General features: G+C 35.5%; 2 protein-coding genes across 2 annotated transcripts; both read right to left on the bottom strand.

Annotated features, from left to right (window-relative positions):
• Window positions 1-12,898: 12,898 nt before the first annotated feature.
• Window positions 12,899-14,305, bottom strand: LOC128546775 (putative uncharacterized protein DDB_G0282133). The gene has a single exon (XM_053518087.1). The coding sequence runs from the start codon at window positions 14,303-14,305 to the stop codon at window positions 12,899-12,901; it is 1,407 nt and encodes a 468-aa protein (XP_053374062.1).
• A 315-nt stretch (window positions 14,306-14,620) lies between these two features.
• LOC123525722 (uncharacterized) lies at window positions 14,621-20,245 on the bottom strand. Its single transcript, XM_053518086.1, has one exon. The coding sequence runs from the start codon at window positions 20,243-20,245 to the stop codon at window positions 14,621-14,623; it is 5,625 nt and encodes a 1,874-aa protein (XP_053374061.1).

The following is a 20,245-nucleotide window of genomic DNA, read 5'->3' as shown; positions in this document are numbered from 1 at the left end:
CTTATTCTTATATATCTGGCCTATAGTCCAACTTTCTGGAATAACCCCTTTATCTAAAATAATATTAAACAATTTCTTGTAAATATTTAACATCGGACCAATAGAGTATTTAATTTGTTCATTTAAAATTTCATCTTCCCCAGGGGACTTATTCCTTTTGCGAGTTTTTACAGCATCTAAAATTTCTGTTTCAGTTATTATACAATTGATTTCCCCCTTTATTGTATCATTTATATTCACTTGATTTTCGTCAAGAAACTTTGGCCCTATTTATTTACAAAAGAAATATTTAGGAAAACCAGAAAATTTAGTAATCTGTATATGTAGTGAAAATGGGCTAAGTTCAACCAAGAATTGTGACCATGACCTTTAAACTCGTGAAATGTTTTTGTGCATGACACATCGTCTATCCATGCTTATCATGCGTGTCAAACTATTTTGAAATCAGACCATGCATGTCAAAGTAATGGACCGGGCACGAAAAACACATTATCAGTATATATGTAGTGAAAAGTTCAACAAAGGACTGTGACCTTGACCTTTAAGCTGGTGAAATGTTTTTTGCACACGACACATTGTCTATCCATGCTTATTATTATTGTTAACTTATTCTAACATCGAACCATGCATGCCAAAGTTATTGCCCGAACACGAAGAATACTTATGTGGTGAAAATCGGCTAAGTTCAAACAAGGACTGTGACCTTGACATTTAAGCTAGTAAAACTGTTTTGCACATGACACATTGTCTATGTATGCTTATTATTTGTGTCAACTTATTCTGAAATAGGACCATGCATGTAAAAAAAATGTAAAAAGTTATGGCCTGGACAATAACACCACCCTTTCCCGAAAACACAAACAAACACGCACGCACCCACACACACACGAACAGGGGTAACACTATATGCTCCCTCCCCATTTTAAAGTGGGGCCATAAAAACAAAGTCACAAACTACTTTCACCGTGAACGGCTCATCAGTATGTCTCTCTGTTTAAAAATTATATAGTTCTAAGAGATTTCTTAACTGTACAAAACCTAAACCTACAATAAATTGACATGCTTTTTAAGAATGAGATAATAATTATTTCCAGTGGAATAGTACCGAATAGTTACAGTTTTACTTTCAAAGATACGCTTCAATGTTCTTCTTGTAGAAAAAGTACCTAAAATTCTAAATTATGACAATCACTTAAAAAGCTAATGCTAAGTGCTGTATACGCTGGCGATTCATGTTTCATTTGCCGATGCTATTTTGTCGTTCATTTTGCATAAACACCGAAGAAAAAAATATTTATTATATTTACATTAAATTTCCTTTCTATTTGTAAACAAGATGATATTATAAATTGCACATATTTTGTTGCATTTAACATTAAAGTCAGCTTTCCGACTCATATATAACATTTAAGGTAGTTCTGTAGGTTCGGATAAACATGTTTCTAAAATGTAAAACACCGATTTTTCCAAACTTCAGAATACATTTAAAATTACGGCAAAATAAAAAAGATAGGGTCGTGAGCTCAATTTTCTGCTAGACTGATTTGAAAAATTTCAACCTCACCCAAGTTTTCATAATGGGGTCTATAGGAAAATCACAATTTTTATTTTCGCGAATAGTTTTTTTCTCTATAATGTAGGTTTTAATGAAACTTCTCACATTTGTAAATAAACGTACGGCCTATAATATGTCGAAATAAAATGTATAGGTCCGTGTGCTTGCTTTTGAGATTTTTGCCCCATGATTAAAGAGATCCGCGCATTACAAGCTGATGTAAATGGATTTTTCGGAATTATTTAACCTGTCAGATATTTTAATATCATTTTTGAGCTTTAGAAAGAAAATAACGTTGCCGTTGTAATAAATTCACTCACATTTTGCCGTAAATTCATAAAATGACTTATCACATGTTTAACGTCGTGGGAGTGAAATAAAGCCATTACATAAATTTGATAATACACTAGTGTAATAAAGCTTTTTATCCTACCCTCATACAGGATATAGCACAAAATCGGCCTGCCAAATAAACCTTGCTTTATCTTGTCGGGTTTTATACTTTATTAAAGTCTCTTCCAATACAGTGTCATAAAATACGCAACAAATATTAAACATACAATACACATGATTGGCAATTCTATATCTAGAATGACAAAAGACTATAGATTAAAATACGTTACAAATTACACTATAAGAAATATCTTTACACATACATTACTTAGTGCACCAAAATGCAAATTTTATCATATCTGTATTTACACGATAAAAGGTAGATAACCAATGCTAATCAAAATATAAGAACTGCCATAAAAATAAGTAGTTAAGACACTAAAGAATGTAAATCGGGGCCCTAATGCGCTTGATAAGAAACATTTTAAAATAGAACGTATCATCCCAGATCAGATCAGGGATGAACAGATTAGCATTGATGAACTACTCATATAATAAAACGTTACGTTCATTATTCATAAAACATTATTGTGACATTATTTACAAATAAATAAAAGACGACGTTGCAAAATATTAAAAACAGGTTTTGGCACTATAACGTATCATTTCTTCTTTGGTGAACAAAAATTTCAATTGATCAGTTTTAGACATTGTACTGAAAGAAGTATCAACAGTATTTGCCTTTGCAAATAATGATTGACGCAAGTCATAATGCAAAAAAAACAGTCAAGAAGAACATGGCTCTCATCTTCAATATTGCTACAGAAAGGACATTTTCGTTTCTGTACGCCTAATCCTTCATAACGGCTGGTTTCAATGCGTATTGGAGTGACGCCACAACGAAATGTACTAAACGCTGTGCGATGTCGTGGAGACATAATAAGCTGACAATACCTTTCTGCACGATATTCGCTTTTAAATAACCGATAAGTACGCAACTTATGTCCACCTCGATCGGAATAACCTGTAGCAATATTCAAAGATTCAAGCCAATCTGAACAATGATTGACTTTTGATTTTTGCGTGACTAAGTTGACAACTGTTTGTTTAGGAATAACAATACTGATATCACAACACTGGGGAACACTACAACTAGTCTTTATATAAAAGTCAGTGCCAAGATATCACTTTTGTGGGAACTTTTGAAATCACATATTTTATCCAAACATTTTTTGCATTGAAACTGTCACCATTGTATTGAAAATGTTTGAACTTAGAAAATGAGTGGTTAAGTAATAGGTTTCTATAAAAAAAAAGTTATTGCTATTTTTCACTTTTACAACACTTCAGTCGGAAATTTTGAAAACACTTCAAGTTCTGAAATTTTCATTGAAACCGTCATCATTATATTAAAAATGTTCTAAATAAGAAAATAAGTGTAAAGTTTTTATCTAGAAGCAAAACAGTTTTATCCACAAACTGAATTGCACTCACAAACATCATATATATCTGCCATGTGTTTACGAACCAGATAGAAATATCCATCCCGAGGGCACCTGCGCATTGGGCGATAATGAGGCTTGCTGACACATGACTGATATTTTTTCTTGCATATCGTATACATGTTAGCATTTTATTCTGGCAGGCCGATTATTTTTCTTGCATACCGTATTTTACAAAAGGTAGAAATACTTTCTTTTTAGCACTATTTCTTATAGTAGAGAATGAACATGAAGCGCGGGAAATTAACGTCCGTAAGCAGAGTGACGTCATGATGTTTTGCGTTACGCACAATAACAAAGTTTCACATTTAATTTAGTTTTATCGTTTGTAGCGTAACGTTACGTTTTTACGACAAACTAACGTATTTTGAATAGAGAACTAAACTATATAAGGAACGGAGAGAAACTATCAAGGTACCTGCTTTTTTTCGTATTTTACATAAACAACATTATCAGTGCATGAACCACTAGTTGTCATTAACAGCATGAGAGTTATCTGGCATGGGGGTGCCAGATGGGTTTTGCCGGCATGGTTAAAATCACTGAAAACGCCAGTCCGGGATGCAAGAAGACGTCAAGTCTGCGCGCTTTTGCTCTTTCAAACGACGTTTCCCCTAATTTTCTGAGTAGATAGGATAAATAGAATATTAAAAGTAGTATAGGCGTCGGTTTGGGGTCAGGACTGCGCATGCGTGAGAATGACGTCATGCGCAGCGGTCATGTTGAATTATATTTTTAAAATGACATCATCTTTCTATTTTTAGAATGACCTCACTCTGCTATTTACATCTCCCAGAAGTATATAGAGCTTACTTATATTCTAGGGCTTGTTCGCGCACATTGAGGATCAGGTGCTCAGCCATAAACGGAGAGATAACATGAAAACAAAATATAAAAAGAAAATCAAATAGAATATGAATTATACTTAACCATATAAATTCATCGCAGATCTAAATGAACAAATACATTTCTTTTAAATTAAAACAGATCATATTAAAAAGCAAAGAACATTACTAATCCAAATCGAAATATTTATCACATTAAAACTAAAACATTAAGTATTGTTTAAGATAAATACATGATTAAAAAGCAAGATTTACTGAAGATTTCTTTTTTGTCGACGATGTGTACCCCTCGGCGTCCACTAAGTAAATGACCATGTATCTGTTTTAACAAGAGGTCATTCAAATGAACCTCCGACCTCGGTGCAACTATTATTAGGTACTGTATACCCATAGCGATGGTCATTAATCAAACGAATCTTTGATGGTTGAGCTTTGGTATTCATGCGTAAATTTGTACCGGATGAAAATGTCGTTTAATTTTCCCTTTGGCTCTCACGCGTGAAAGTGCACTTCCTGCATCACTGAGTCCATGTGGTAAGCTCATTATCTTTTCCGGAATAGCGTTGAAGCGTGATAGGGCACTTTCTGCATCTCCGAATACATGTGGAAAACTCATTAAGTTTCCTGACTTGGCTCAAACCCGGATTCTTCCTAATATTTGACCGATCCAATGAAACACCCTCTTTCTCCATATATTGAGTTATGTAATTCTTCATGTCTTGTTCATTTTGTATCCAGTCAGGGGAGCCGCTTGCCTCTTGCTTAAACTTTAAAAATGTGTTGATGTAATTGGCATACAGTCCCCCTTCACTGGTTTAAGGGTCATATTGAGTGGTTTCCTCCCAGTGGTATACTTCGTATATTTTCTTAATGGTATAACCTGATCTTAAAGCGGTCTGAATCTCCGGAGTACACCACGTGCCAGTTAACGCTCTATCATCATCCGGGCAATCACAAGGGTTTTGATTTTCAGTATCTGTGCAGGTCCTACATAAAGGGAAGTTCAGCTTGCCATTTGACCTATAAGGAAGTACGGGATGGTATAGACCTCTTGGTGGTACTATTTTAACTTTGGCAATGCCAAAGTACTCCTTTATGTCACCGAAATCTTTCGTTTTTATGACGGGGTGACCTACAGGATACTGGCAATACTTGTTGACCCAAGGATACAAACTAGTGAAATCAACATATTTGGTTTGCTCACTTTCATCAACTTTGTATTAGAGTGTACTGGCATTGGTGCGTCCCCCGAAGAAACTTTTCCTAGGATCTAATCTGTCTGTTAAATCTTAATTGTCAATGAAACGCTTCATCTCAGAATTTTGATTCTTTTGTTTTCTGAATTCGTGGTCCCAAATACAAACGTATTTCATTCCTAATTGTTCTATGGTAGCTTTTTTTTATGTTAACGCGAATAGTTCGTCTAAAGATTGATTGGTGAGTGGATGACACGTATTTTCGCGATTATCAGTGAAACAATCTCGGCAACCGTGAAAAATGCAACCGTGGTACTCATGCGCTGTGTTTGTTTCTTCGCAATACCTATCTAATTTAGATCGTGTACCTGGTAAAGTTTTTTCGCCAATATTTAATGCGTGTTGAATTTTGATATTTTTAGTATGCGCCAACCATTCTAACCATTCGATAGAGACTTTACTATATTGATCATTATAACCACTAGGAGGAATTTTTGCTATTTTGGTACGTACAAATTGTTTCTCGCTCACTTCCGTCCCGGTCAGACTGGTTTCATGGATCCATTCGTTTTCGTGTAATACATACAGCATTCCATCTACTAATTTTGCGGGTACCCAATCATTTTCACCCTCTAATTTCACTTCCCATTCTTCTTCTAAAAATTTGGTGCTAAATACGTTCATGCAGACGGAAGCTATAGTCACGGAATCGAATGGATCCACGGTCCGTACTATCTTTTCTTCTTCCTGCCCTTTCTCATTCATTTCAAACTGTCTTTCACCCGTAGCACTCATAAGTAATTCTCTAAATTTTAAACATGCTTGTCTCAAAATATCAACATCACTTCTACAATATTCCAACATTTCTTTTCTAAAATCAAACATCATCCTTTCTCTCACACAGCCATGCTAACAAATCAGATCTCTCTTTCTCACTCATAAAATCATGTCCGTAAAATTTAGCCTCAGGATAGGGTCGAATATAATTTTGGTTTCCACGTGTATTGAAATAATGAGGGAACCACCCCTTTTTCAATTTATCTAATCCAAAGGCTTTCGGTAACGCAGATAATTTCATGGGTAAAAAATTGAGGCTGTCAATTACTTTAATATGCAAACCTTGCTCCAACGTCATATACACAATTTTTGATCCGCTATAAATGATTTTGTCGGGTCTAAGGGACTGGTCTATAAGGTATTCTAAAAAGGAAGTAACCGTCGTAGTCTTTCATATTGTGGGCAACAGCTTTAAAATATTGATGTTGATCAGAAAACAACCATTCGCCAAATTTTCCGCGGTGTCCGTTCCTTCAAACGTAACTTCTCTAAACCCACATGTTCCGGGGCATGGCCCTTTATCTTCGTTAGCAGGCAAGTCTGAGTTGTCACATTCGTCGCAACGGGTACCGCATTTTTTACATATAGACTCTGGCGTTAATTCTTCATCAATGCATTCTGAACATACCGTATGGGCCACTACAAAGTTGGGACGATGCGTGGTTTTACCATACCATGACGTTTTACATACCTGTTGTGATTGGCAGTCTTTACAATCCATTTTTCTATTAGGTACATATCCATTTTCATACACTGATGTTTCATCCTGACTACACTTAAAATAGAAAATATAAACTATGGAATGTGATCTTCTTTTGCTGGGGTAACTCTTAAATAACACAATTGTCCATCTAATACATATTTGTTACACGAACTACACATATACTCTCCGCACTGGTGTTCATCTTTTTTTCGTTCATCGAATCTTAAAACTTTATAGCATGAAGGGCACTTCCATCATTTGTCGCACTGTGAGGTTCCACTGGATTTTCTTTTATTTTTTCCTTTCTTATGTATGGGTATTTGTTTATGTTTTTGATAGCACTCATTTTTTGAATGAGCTCTTGTTAAAACAGATACATGGTCATTTACTTAGTGGACGCCGAGGGGTACACATCGTCGACAAAAAAAGTAATCTTCAGTAAATTTTGCTTGTATTTATCTTAAACAATGTTTATTAATAATGTTTTAGTTTTAATGTGATAAATATTTTGATTTGGATTAGTAATGTTCTTTGCTTTTGAATATAATCTGTTTTAATTTAAAAGAAATGTATTTGTTCATTTAGATCTGCAATGAATTTATATGGTTAAGTATAATTCATATTCTATTTGATTTTCTTGTAATATTTTGTTTTCATGTTATCTCTCCGTCTAGGGCTGAGCACCTGACCCTCCTTGTGCACGAACACGCCCTAGATTGGTATATAAGTCAGCTCTATATATACTTCTGGGAGATGTAAATAGCAGAGTGAGGGCATTCTTTAAATAGAAAGATGATGTCATTCTAAAAATAGAATTCAACATGGCCGCTGCACATGACGTCATTCTCACGAATGCGCAGTCCTGACCCCAAACCGACGCCTATACTACTATTAAATATAAACGAGGTAGACGTCATAGAGAATATTAGGTTGCTGTCTGAAAAAAAAAATATTTGGCTCGTCAACGAAAAAAGTATAAGGCTCCGCAGAGCCTTTCCTAATATATTTTCTTCGACTCGCCTAATAAATTTTACATAATCAAACAGTAACCTTATATTCTCTATGACTTCGACGTCGTTTATATACTATCCGTAATAGGTAAAGAAGGAAGAAATTTCGATGTGTCAACAGGAAAAGCTTACATGTGATAAAAGGAATATTACATTTGTGTCTTTTCACATTGAAATTATTAAATTCGTTGAATAAAAATGATAAAGTGCTCGGCAAAGTCCCGCATTTTATTATTTTATTTCTCTCGTTTAATACATTCAATATGAAATGACACACATGTAATATCCTCTAATTATTTCTTGTTTTCTACGCAATTACTCCCTCAAAACTACCTTTAGATCTATACATAGAGCTCTGAATTCGGCTACCCCTATCGGGCCTCAGTCAAACGGCAGTATGTCAATACATGCGATCAGCTGTTTAGACGGCATAGAAGCTATGACTAAACTACCTTAAGACCAAAAATTATACTTTTTATAATGCCTTGTGTAGTTCTAAAAAGATACAATAATGAGTGAAATGCTATACCTTTTTTTAACAAATTATTTTTTCTTTTATCATTATTTGAAGAAAAATAATAATCAAACTTGATTATTTTCAGAAAACCCGTTTTACCTAACTAGGGTTTTCAGACGTTTTTCACTCGAAACATACTTGTGAGTTAAATAAGCAAAACTTACCTTATCTGAAGCTGTTCCTTTGTTATATGCCTTCCCTTCCTAGACTATCTGATACTCTTTGTCTTACAAATTATTAGTAATGTATAAATGCAGACTAGAATATTATAGTGCGGAAAACTATATCTGTATTGGATAATATGCTATACATCCATTTATATATGCCGCAGATCATAGGTATTCCATTGGCCAGGAAACGCCTTTTCTCGGAATTGGAAATGCTTTTACTGGTGCAAACACAATTAGCTGGAGGTTTTCATTGGCAGAGAGAAACCATATACAATAAAAATGTTAAGAAAAACCCGTAAATGTCAATATGAAAAAATGCTAAGTACTGGAAATGTATTACAACAAGAGCTGTCCGTAAGACAGCGCGCTCCGCTATTCGGAGATTTGAAAGTAAAATGAATATGTCTGAATAAGAGACCTCTACTATAAAAGGAAGATACACCAAGGGGCACAATTCCATCAAATACACAAATTAGAGTTATTAGGATTTATACAACAAATGAAGATGATGATGGTAAAGATATATTTTGAGTTTCAAGTCATTATTTTATATAGTATTAAAGTTATATCCAGAAAACGAAGTTTGCTAAAAAAATAAGTACAAAAGGGGCATAATATGGTCAAAAGACAAATCAGAGTTATGGGGATTGTTACCATACATGCATTGTTATAAAGAAACATTTTAAGTTTCAAACACTTATCTTATATTGCATTAAAGGAATATCCAGAAAGCGAAGATTGCAAAAAATGTTTAAGTACAAAAGGGGCATAACTCTGTCAAAAATACAATTAGAGTTATGGGGTATGTAACCACACATGCAGATGATGGTTATAAAATCATAGTTTTAATTTCAGTAAGGGTATTTATCTATATTAGCTAGTTGGGTGTGGTTGTGTGTGTTTATCTTGTGTAGCAAACGAATGTCTGCGCTATTGTTGTTTACGTTGTAGTGTAACTGTGATTAAGGAACGTAGCCGATGATTCCCTTTGTATATTCATACTTGTCCATTTTCCCATTCAACCTCCTCCCCCAACCCCTTTCTACCCCTTACCCCTTCCTCCCCCACTATCTATACTTTGCATAAAATTTAAATTTACTTGTTGGATTTTTTAAGCGAACCGTCTGTTATATTTTTTTTCCGTTACAGCTTCTTTTTGTTGTGGACTTACTTTGCATATGCATGGCTCTGAGGCTTGGTTTTTAGTGCTCTGTGCTTCTAATATTGTTATAGTGTATATTAAATATACGTTTGAAAATATCAATTCAAATCAAATCAAACCTTTACTGTGATTTAGGCATCCGGCCCATACACCATCAATTATATACGTAAGTATATATATATATACAAATATAAACATATACATAAGTATATATATATATATATTCCGAGTTAGTGCACGGCGCGATAAAAGAACATCAACAAAGGTGAGTGTCATCATATTTCTGGCATTTTTACAAGCAGTGTATCGAATATCAAAAATCAGGGAATGGTAGGCGATGTAGATATTATTCACGAAAGAGCTGTGAATAATTTTACTCCAGAATCGTTGTCGGTACATATTTTATTTCAAAATGCATTGTATACTTTACAGCTATCTCACGTCTACTCGGTTTGCTTCTTAATATTAGTTAAAATGTAAATATTTGACAATGAAAGTGCTTTCATGACGAAATGGCCAAATTTACTGCTAAATCAGCTTGTTGGTAAACACGACCACATGGACATGTTGTATTAAAAATGAAAACTATAAATACATTTTGATGTTGCTATATTCATGTATCTTTGAAATAATCACAAAAACAGATTTGCGAAATCCAAAATATACAGAAGACGAATGCAAATAGGTCATCCTCAAATCTTCGTTTAGAAGATCAAGTACCCTAGTCAGATTGCTGTGAACGTATCTTAAATTGAATACGATATCTAAAATTCAGTAGCAATTTACAAATTCATATTATTTACTATACAATTTATGTTGGATAATGATTAATTTAAGCAACATCTATCGTATCATTAGCTATGATAGAATATAATGTTGTGATTGTATTTTGTGCGTTTCATATCCGACTGAGTCGATATTCAGGGGCGGATGCAGGATTTGGTGTTGGAGAGGTGGGGGTCTGGGTGCAAAATATTTGTAGAGAACCAAGGAGAGTCCGGCGGGCATGCCCCGCCCCCCCCCCCCACCCACCACACACACAGGCGGAAAGTTTTGAAAACAATGTATCAGTATGGTGCATTCTGGGCATTCTGAGGTATTTTATTTGGCATTGAAAAAGGACAGGTTTTGTGACAAAATTAACCCAAATAACATGCTAATCATGTTTTATGACCTTTCAGACTAATTCTTGCGTTAGTATCTCGGAATGGAATTTCTTGGCCCGATTTCTGAGGACTTTTAAGGGAAGGGGCTACCGAGGGAATTGTAAAGAGCGTTATAGTAGCTCATTCAAACTTTGTCGGATTATTATTGTGCAAGCGTAGCAAGCGAGAAAAAATACATTTTTTTTTCACCCAGAAAAAAAACCAAACTTACCTATGAGAGTGTAGCGAGCGATAAAAATGCATATTTTATATTTTTCACCCAGAACAAAAGATAAATTACCTATGCTAGCGTAGCGAGTGAGATAAAATGCATATTTTGCACTTATTTCACCCAGAACAAAAGACAAATTACCTAAGAACCCCACCCACCCTGGATCCGCCATAGGATGTGGGACTATTTTCAAATAAGAATAAATTAATATATCGGATACAGTCAATATATTGCATACATGTACAAATAAAATGTGTTACGATTTACCTAATGCTTAGCTGGAAAAGAAGCTGAGCTTGTCATTGCAATCGTTGACTCCACGAGAACACATATCTGGCGATATGACAGACATCTCTGACGAAGAACTATGAATTGCGTTAATTTGTCTGTAAATGACTATAAAGGTAGCACAAATATATAACAATTACAACTCGTTTAAATGGGCCAACTGTGTTTTTGTACTTATAGCATAGACTGGCCCAGTTCATAGGTTGGTCAGGACTACGATATGTAACTGTATTTTGCCACCGAAATGTTTCTACATAATGCTTCTTACCCTTCCGTTTGGACCCGCCCATGTTTACAAACACGGTTTGTTATTTTATAAACTGTACAAATAACATTATAATTGTGAAAAATCAAATGAAAAATAAAATATTGTGTTGTATGTACACAATGTATATTGAACTCGCACCGCCTGTGTGGCAGACCAATAATTTAAAGCATATCATGCTGATTTCCCTAATTGACTGACGAGTCTATGATATGAATTTTTAAGCTTCCGAATCAAACTAAATCATCTTTATTTTTGGCCATTAAACAATACTAACGATAGATAAGAAGTTTGAAAACATGCTTACAGATTTTATTTCCAACAGAAAGTTATCGAAACTGAATTCCATCATCATCTTGCAATGATGCCGTCTGCTGTACTCTGTGAGCCTTATTATCATAAAACCAGTTATATGGCACTCTTTTTTATGCACATGTTCAGCAGCTTTTGTGGCGAAATTTTTTCTTTCTTTAGTTTCGGACTGTATGTCATCTCATTAAACGCCACATTGGATTTCTTTTATTCTCATCTAAAACACAAACAATAAAATCCATCCAGTTTCACATAATTTATTTAAGTGACGAATAATTTACATTTATTTTTCTAGTTGTTATCTTCCTAACTTCTCTAATTTTAACAGTGATTCTTTTAATACCTGAACAACAGCCTTTTATACTCTTACAAAAACATTCTAAATCTGTGAAACACGTGACCTGGAAATCATGAACTAGGTTCCGACGACGCCGTGGTTCCGGCGGACACCCAAAAGATGAACCAAGGCTCCGACGGCACCAAGATAACGTCGCAACTGTAATTATATATGCAAAACAGACTCGCAGTTCGCGACACTCCCGCCGCCGACGGAAGAAAACAATTTATACAAAATTTTCAATTTCTTGTGAGTTATTCATTGAATATGAGAATACAATGTATCAATTTTCATTACATAATTACAAACTTATAAGTTGTGTAAAATACATAATACAGACAATACATGTATTTAATATCATTGGCAATTTTCAGTATTACGAAAGTCCCTGGTTATCACTTCCAATTTAATGAAATTGTTTTCATTTGGACCACATTGTAATAGTCTAAGTAATCAAAGTGTTTTCAAATATTAGCAATAATAAATGTTTTATTTTTCAAATTCAAAGTAATCAAATTCCTTTGTTGCACTCAGTACATATTCTTGACCGTCACGTATACACAAGCGTTTCGTCACAGTGCATGTCCAAACCCTGGTTTTATATAAAGATGATGCCTTTTCTACCGCAGTTTCATTAGACCCGTCCTCGTCTTCGCTCGAAATTAAGATATAATCCTCATCAGAAGAACAGTTACGCTTGTATTCATTATTTCGTTCATTGTTTTCACCACTGTTATACTCACTATCGTCGTCGAGGTTAACATCATTCACGTAATTACCGTCGGTACCGTCATTATAACTATTTTCATCGAAACTATTGTCGTTGACGTTATTGTTGATCATGTCGACACTATCGTTGTCAGAGTTATTGGTGTCATTACATCCATCGTTATTACCGCTAGCATTATCGCGTTCATTATATGTTTCTTCATTGCTTTGGTCACTGTAACTTTCGATGATATCATCACATTCACTGATGTCACTATATCCGAAATTAAAACAATTTTCACTTTCATTATTACGGTTAACGTCATTCACTTTGTTGTTTTCATCGTTGACGCTAGCACAATCGTTTTCACTTTTATTTCTGTTAACGTCATCTTCGTTGATGACGTCGACGTTTTCACCGATATCTGATCCCTGGTGGACGTAATCCCTATCACTTTCCTCTGTTTCATTATTAACGTCACTTGCTTTTTTGGCGTCAACGCTATAATCGTATTCGGCTTCTTTGTTGACGTAATCACGATCACTTTTACTTTTTTCGTTATCAACGTCACTTTCTTTATTTACGTCGACGTTATCGTCGTTATCTGATTTTTCGTTGACGTCATGACGATCACTTTCATCTTTTTCACTGTTAACGTCACTTGGTTTATTTACGTTAACGTTATCGTCGTTATCTGATTTTTTATTGACGTCATGACGATCACTTTCCTCTCTTTCACTATTAACGTCACTTGATTTATTTACGTCAACGTTTACACCAACAGCTAATTTATAGTTATTTATTCCGTGAAACTGATTATTGTTCTCATCAAATCCGAAAACATCGGTATCAAATTCACGTATTACAGAATCAAAGTCCAACTGTTCTGTTTCTTCTGATGCTAATAAATCAAGAATTGAGTCGTCATCGCTAATGTCCTCATAGTTCGACGTTTGTGTAGGTTTGTTTCCTCTAGGTGCAGAAATAGCCGCTGTCCGTGCGTCCGTTTTCGAAAATTCATGTTTGAGAGATAAATGTCTCCATAAATAACTTCGCCGAATGAACTTCGAATTGCAGGTCTCAACTGGACAGTTCCAATGTTCTAATTCTATATGTTTTTCACGGATGTGTCTAAGAAGATTCTTTTTATAGCTGTAGTTTCTACCACAAATGTCACACTGATGCATAATTGCACCTGAAATAAATTATAACGCTATATTTATTACTCGGTTACTACTTTGCGAATGAAGGTCGCAGTATGAATTACATTTACAATGTACAAATGAATATCCCGAGAATTTCGTGCACATCGATTTACATGGATAATTAGACTCCGTTGAACTTTATATCGGCTCCGTTGACCTTCTGATTTGTTAACACTTAGTACTTTAAGCGGAGCCATCATGTTGTATAACCTTCCATGTGCGGAAAAGTGTTTTTTGGATTGGGGGGTTAATAGTTGTATCTCAGAACACATATTGAGTACACAAACATGTAACCGTTTATTGGGATAACTGCTGTTTTATTGTTTTTAATGCTTTAGATGCTGAAGCTCTCATAGGACGTTGGGATAAGCCTTGATCCTGATCGTTCACTTTTGACTGTAATTTACACTGTGGCAATTTTTCTATAATGTCATTCTGTGTATTAACTGTGCTTTGAGAAGTTTCGACGGGAAAAAGTAAATTCAGTGGACGGTTAAGAATGTTTCCTGAAGACAATTGAATTTTACAAGCACGTATTTCACCATCCCGACTTTTGATTAGTTCCTCAATTTTTGCAAGTTTCCAACTACCTCGTGAACAATTGTCTTTAACAATCACTACATCACCGACTGTTGGCTTTACTGATGACTGAATTCTGTTTGTTTTTAGTCGGGTTTGCATCCTTTCCCTTAAACTTAGTAAATACTCATCCCGCCATATTTGCCAAAACTTATTTAAAATTCTTTGACCTTTCTTCCAAATATTTAATAACCTGTTTGTGGAACTTTCGTATGGTAAATATTCACTATCGCTCTCTTCTGATATTTGTGGAATTCCGATGTTCGGATTCAAGGTCAGAAAATGACTTGGCGTTAATGCAATTGTTGAATGTATATCATCACCAACATAGATGAGTGGTCGCGAATTGACCACAGCTTCTACTTCTTTTATTAACGTTTGTATCTGAATCAAAGTCAAGAGTTTCCTTCCTATTGCTTTTCTAAAAGATCTTTTAACCAAACCAACTAAACGTTCGTAAAACCCGCCCATCCAAGGCGCGAGTTCAACAATGAAGTTCCATTTTATATTTGCATTTGCCACGTAACTTTGAACTTCGTTACTGTGTAATACTCCATGCCAAATTTGATCTAGGATCGAACTTGCTGCTTTGAATTGCTTTGCGTTATCACTTGTTATTTCGACTGGAGTCCCCTTTTGTGCTATGAAGCGTTTTAAACACAACAGAAATTCCTCTGTGGACATATCAGAGACTAATTCCAGGTGAATTGCGCGTGTTACTAAACATGTATATAAACAGATCCAAACCTTCTTCTCTTCACCTGATGTTTTAAGGTAAATTGGACCGAAATAGTCTAATCCTGTTCTCGAAAATGGTGTTGATTCAGTCACTCTTGACGATGATAGTGAAGACATTGGTGGCATTTTGTAACTACCACCTTCATGACGTCTACACAATACACATTTGTTTAAAACGGTCTTGACTGTTGCTCGACCATGTATGATCCAAAATTTTTGTCTTGTTTTAGCAAGTGTCTGTGAGATACCACTATGCAATAACTCTTTGTGAGTTCTTTCTATAATCAGTTCGGTAAGGTGATCATTTTTTGGTAACAGAATGGGATGTCTGGCCCCTTCACTCAGGTTAGCATTTTCGAGTCTTCCTTTGCAGCGCATAAGCCCTTGTTCGTCAAGAAATAGACCTAATTGTTGTTGTCTGCTAGTGGTCGTTTTAGCACGGATAGCATCAATTTCACTTTGAAAATGGCTTTCTTGAACATGTTGTAACCACATTTTCTCGGCTTCGAACAGTTCTGTACTTTCTAAAGGGCCACCTTTACACGACACTTTTTTGAGTTTCAGCACAAAGCGTAAAACTAACGCGGTAACTCTTGTTAGACGAGTTACAGAAGAATATTTGTTACTGTCAATATTAAATGGCGGATTACTTGCCCTTTCTGTATTGTCAACATTGGTCAATTGCACTAACATTGTTTCTTTGTTGCTTTTCTCTTCTGTCTGTAATACTTCTTCTATCTCCTCTTCAGTAATACCACTTTGCTGATCACTGTATACTGGCCAATTGGGCATTGGTTCCAGTAACCACTTTGGACCATACCACCACGTAGTGTTAGATTTCAACTTTTCTAGCGTTGTCCCCCTAGAAGCAACATCTGCAGGGTTCTCCTTCGTAGGAATATATGACAAGTTTACGTTACTGTGTTCTTTAATTTCTGTGACTCTGTTTTTCACAAACACTGATAATTTTTTTTGTGATGTAATCCATTGTAATACGCATTTTGAATCTGTCCACAAATAATTTTGAGTGACTGGTACTCTAATTTCATCTCTTATAAACTTTAAACATCTTAGGCCGATCACAACCGCTAGTAGTTCCAACCTCGGAATCGTTAATTTCTTCACTGGCGCAAGACGTGTCTTGGAAAACACCATATTAACAATGGACGTTTGAGTTTGATGGGTGTGAAGATATATAACCGTAGAATATGCTTTCTCTGAGGCATCACAGAAACACAACAAGGAATACGTTACTGTTCCATGAAATTCACAAACCTTCCTTGGTATATGAAATGTGTTTATCTTGTTGATGTCTGATACAATCTCGGACATTTTCATTTGATCTTCAGTATTTATTTCTTCGTCCCAATCGTGATTTTTCTGCCATAACGATTGTAGAAGCACTTTTCCTCGTAAGAGTACTGGCGAAAGTAATCCAAGTGGATCAAAGACGGAAGCAACACATTTTAACACGCTACGTTTTGTCCATTCTTGCTGATCCAACACTACCTTCGGCTTTGACAAATTTATCGTGTCTTCTTTGACATTCCAACAATGTCCAAGAACTTTTACTGAGTTAGTAAATGCTCTGTCTTCTTTAGGAATGAACTCATTAACCACCTCACTATTCGTTATCCATTCCCTTAAATTCATGGAAGCGTCTGCAAACATCGATTTCGACGTTTTATACAATTTAATAGCTTCACTTGTATTTTCGGCTCCATATATAACATTATCTACATATATGTTGTTTCTTAGCTTTTCTGCGATTTCAGCGTTGTAAGATTTTAAATGGTAATCTACAGTAGCTCCCAGTAGAAACGGACTGCTGATGACACCGAAAGGTACTCTGCAAAATCGGTATTCCTGAATATTATCAGAATCAAATACAGGTTTTTCAAAGTCCTTCAACCAAAGAAATCGTGTCACGTCACGTTGGTTAGACTGCAATCCAATCTGGAGAAACGCCTTTTCTATGTCAGCAACTACTGCTACATGTTGTATTCTAAATCGTAGTAGCATACCACAGAGGTCTTGAAGCATCACAGGTCCTCTATACATGCACTCATTTAAGCTTTTGTTTTCTTTTCGTGTTCTTGCGGATGCGTCGTATACGACTCGTATTTTTGTTGTTGCCTTTTGTGGTGTAATAACCGCGTGGTGAGGTAAGTAATGTACCAATCCATCTGTTTTTGACTGTTCTACTTTCTCAATAACACCCTTGCTCAGTTGATCCTTCATCACTGCATCGTATTTCTGTAATAGATCAGGTTTGTTTTTCAATTTGTTTAAACAACTTTTTAAACGACCAAGAGCCAGCTCTCTATTTACTGGTAAATTCGGACAGTCCTCATTCCAAGGCCATGTGACCTGATAACGTCCATTTTCAAACTGCAGAGAATCTAGAAACATTTTCATGGCCATTTCATCGTCGGAAGTATTTTGTTTATCTAAAATACCAATGGACTCTACTCTCCAAAAGTCCTCTAGATCAGGTTTCACAGGTACTACACTATCCACATTGGTGAAACTTGTCTTTGTAAAACTTTTCCCATGCGTCATAATAAGCATGCACGGGCCGTCATTGGTGTCTTGATCATTAGTTCTACCAGTCAGAATCCATCCTAACTTAGATCCTAGTAAATATAACCCAGGGTGTAATTCGATTCTTTGACAGAGAATGAAATCCAAGTAATAGTCATTGCCGACCAACATTTCTATTGATGAGGATTCGTTTTCTGTTGGTAGCGTATCTGCTAGATCTACACTTCCGACTACGTGTTTAAATTGTTCTGTTTCCAAAATACTGACTGGGCTACGATGTAACTGACCACTAATAGTTGGAACAATATTCACACTAACTGAGATGTACGTTCCATTTTTTAGTTTTACATCGATATTAGCACACTTTGTTCTTATACGTTGCGTACTGTTACTCCCAAATGTAACTAGTTTGATTTCCTGTTCCCCTGTTTCTTTGAGATGTAACCTATTTGCTAGTTTTTCAGTGATATATGTTCGATGAGATCCCGAATCTAATATAAGTCGCACAGACTGAGTTTCAGAGGTTTCTGGATTTTTTATATCCGTCAGGGCTGTCTGCATCAGGACCATTTCATCTGATGACACAAGCACATTTTCTTCAGAAACGTCCATGGCTTCCGTTACTTCACTTGCTAAATGTGACATTGTTTCTCTAAATTTAAATTTCTTTGGACACAAACTACGGTGGTGTTTATTTACTTCACCACAGTGGGTACATAATTTGTTTCTCTTGCACTCATTGGATTGGTGACCTGTCTTCAAGCATTTATAACAACTGTCCTTTAGTTGTTGTTTCCTTTCACTGATAGTCCGATATTTGTTACACTCGTCACTCCAGTGTTTTTGTTGACAATAACGACATTTATCAGCGTAATTTTCGGTGTTTCTTTTCATAGTTGGTTGTTTTCTAACGGCTGCTAACACGTGTGCGGATCCTGAATTTGCAAAGCTTCTCGTTATCGGTTCTTTTGACTCATTTAATCTTATTCCTTTTTGTACTGAGTGAGAATTTAAAGATCTTTTATCTGGTTCTTTGTCCTTTTCAGCCCTTTCTCTCGCTATAATATACTCCCGTAACCTGTCTCTTAGCCTGAATGTATTCCACTTATTCTTCGTACCATTGAGAATTTCCAGTTGGACTAACACATCTTCTGGTAATTTGGCTCTTATCATGGACACAAACACATCTTGATTCACATTTTGTCCTAACACTTCTAGGCTGCGTAAGTGTTTTTCTACTGCATCAAGTAGTACTCTTAAACTGCTTGTTTTGTTTATTGCAGGTTGTAAATTAATTAACTTGTTATAATGTACGTCGACCACTTCTTGCTCGTTCCCGAAACGTTCCTTTAGAACTCCGACAGCTACTTCGTAGTTAGCATCGGATAACGTAAGACCTGATATTGCACGCTGAGCTTCACCGTACACTTTACTCCTCAAATAATTGAACTTTTCACTGTTGGAAAGCGTTGCATTTTCGTGAACAGAACACTTGAACGAATCCCAGAATTCAATCCATTTTGTTTTATCGCCACTGAAAGATATTAAGTCTAACTTAGGTAATTTCGTAAAAGAGACTTTACCTTTGTTAGTCTGATATTCTATGAGTTTTTCCTGTTGTTGTAATTGTATTTCCATTAGTCTTTGCATGTCTCTCTGTAAAGATACGAGTTGTTCGTTTTGCGTTTCTTCAATCGTTACATTTTTTACTTGTTTTGTTTCACTCTTTTCCTTCTCGCTAAGTAATAACTCCTTGTGTTGCTGTAAAATGATACAACACTCTACAGCGTCTGTACATAATTCACTATCTTCATCAGTAATTTGTTGGACAAACTCCGTGTCAGTTTCTTCAACAGCACCAGATAATTTCTCACTTTGTAGCTCCAACTTTTCACAATACACTTTAAGACTTTGCATACATTTATTTGTTTCTGAAATATTCCTGTCAATATCACAAAATTCGACATCACACTTCAGTAATTCCTTGGCAGCTTCAATATTCTTTTTTAGAACATTTCTAAACCTCGTCCTTACACCTTTTAAATGTATCACACTAGCCAT

This window comes from Mercenaria mercenaria, chromosome 11 (assembly GCF_021730395.1).
Source record: "Mercenaria mercenaria strain notata chromosome 11, MADL_Memer_1, whole genome shotgun sequence".
NCBI lineage: Eukaryota > Metazoa > Mollusca > Bivalvia > Venerida > Veneridae > Mercenaria > Mercenaria mercenaria.
The sequence above is the reverse complement of the archived record's forward strand: the minus strand, read 5'-3'. Positions and strand labels throughout refer to the sequence as shown.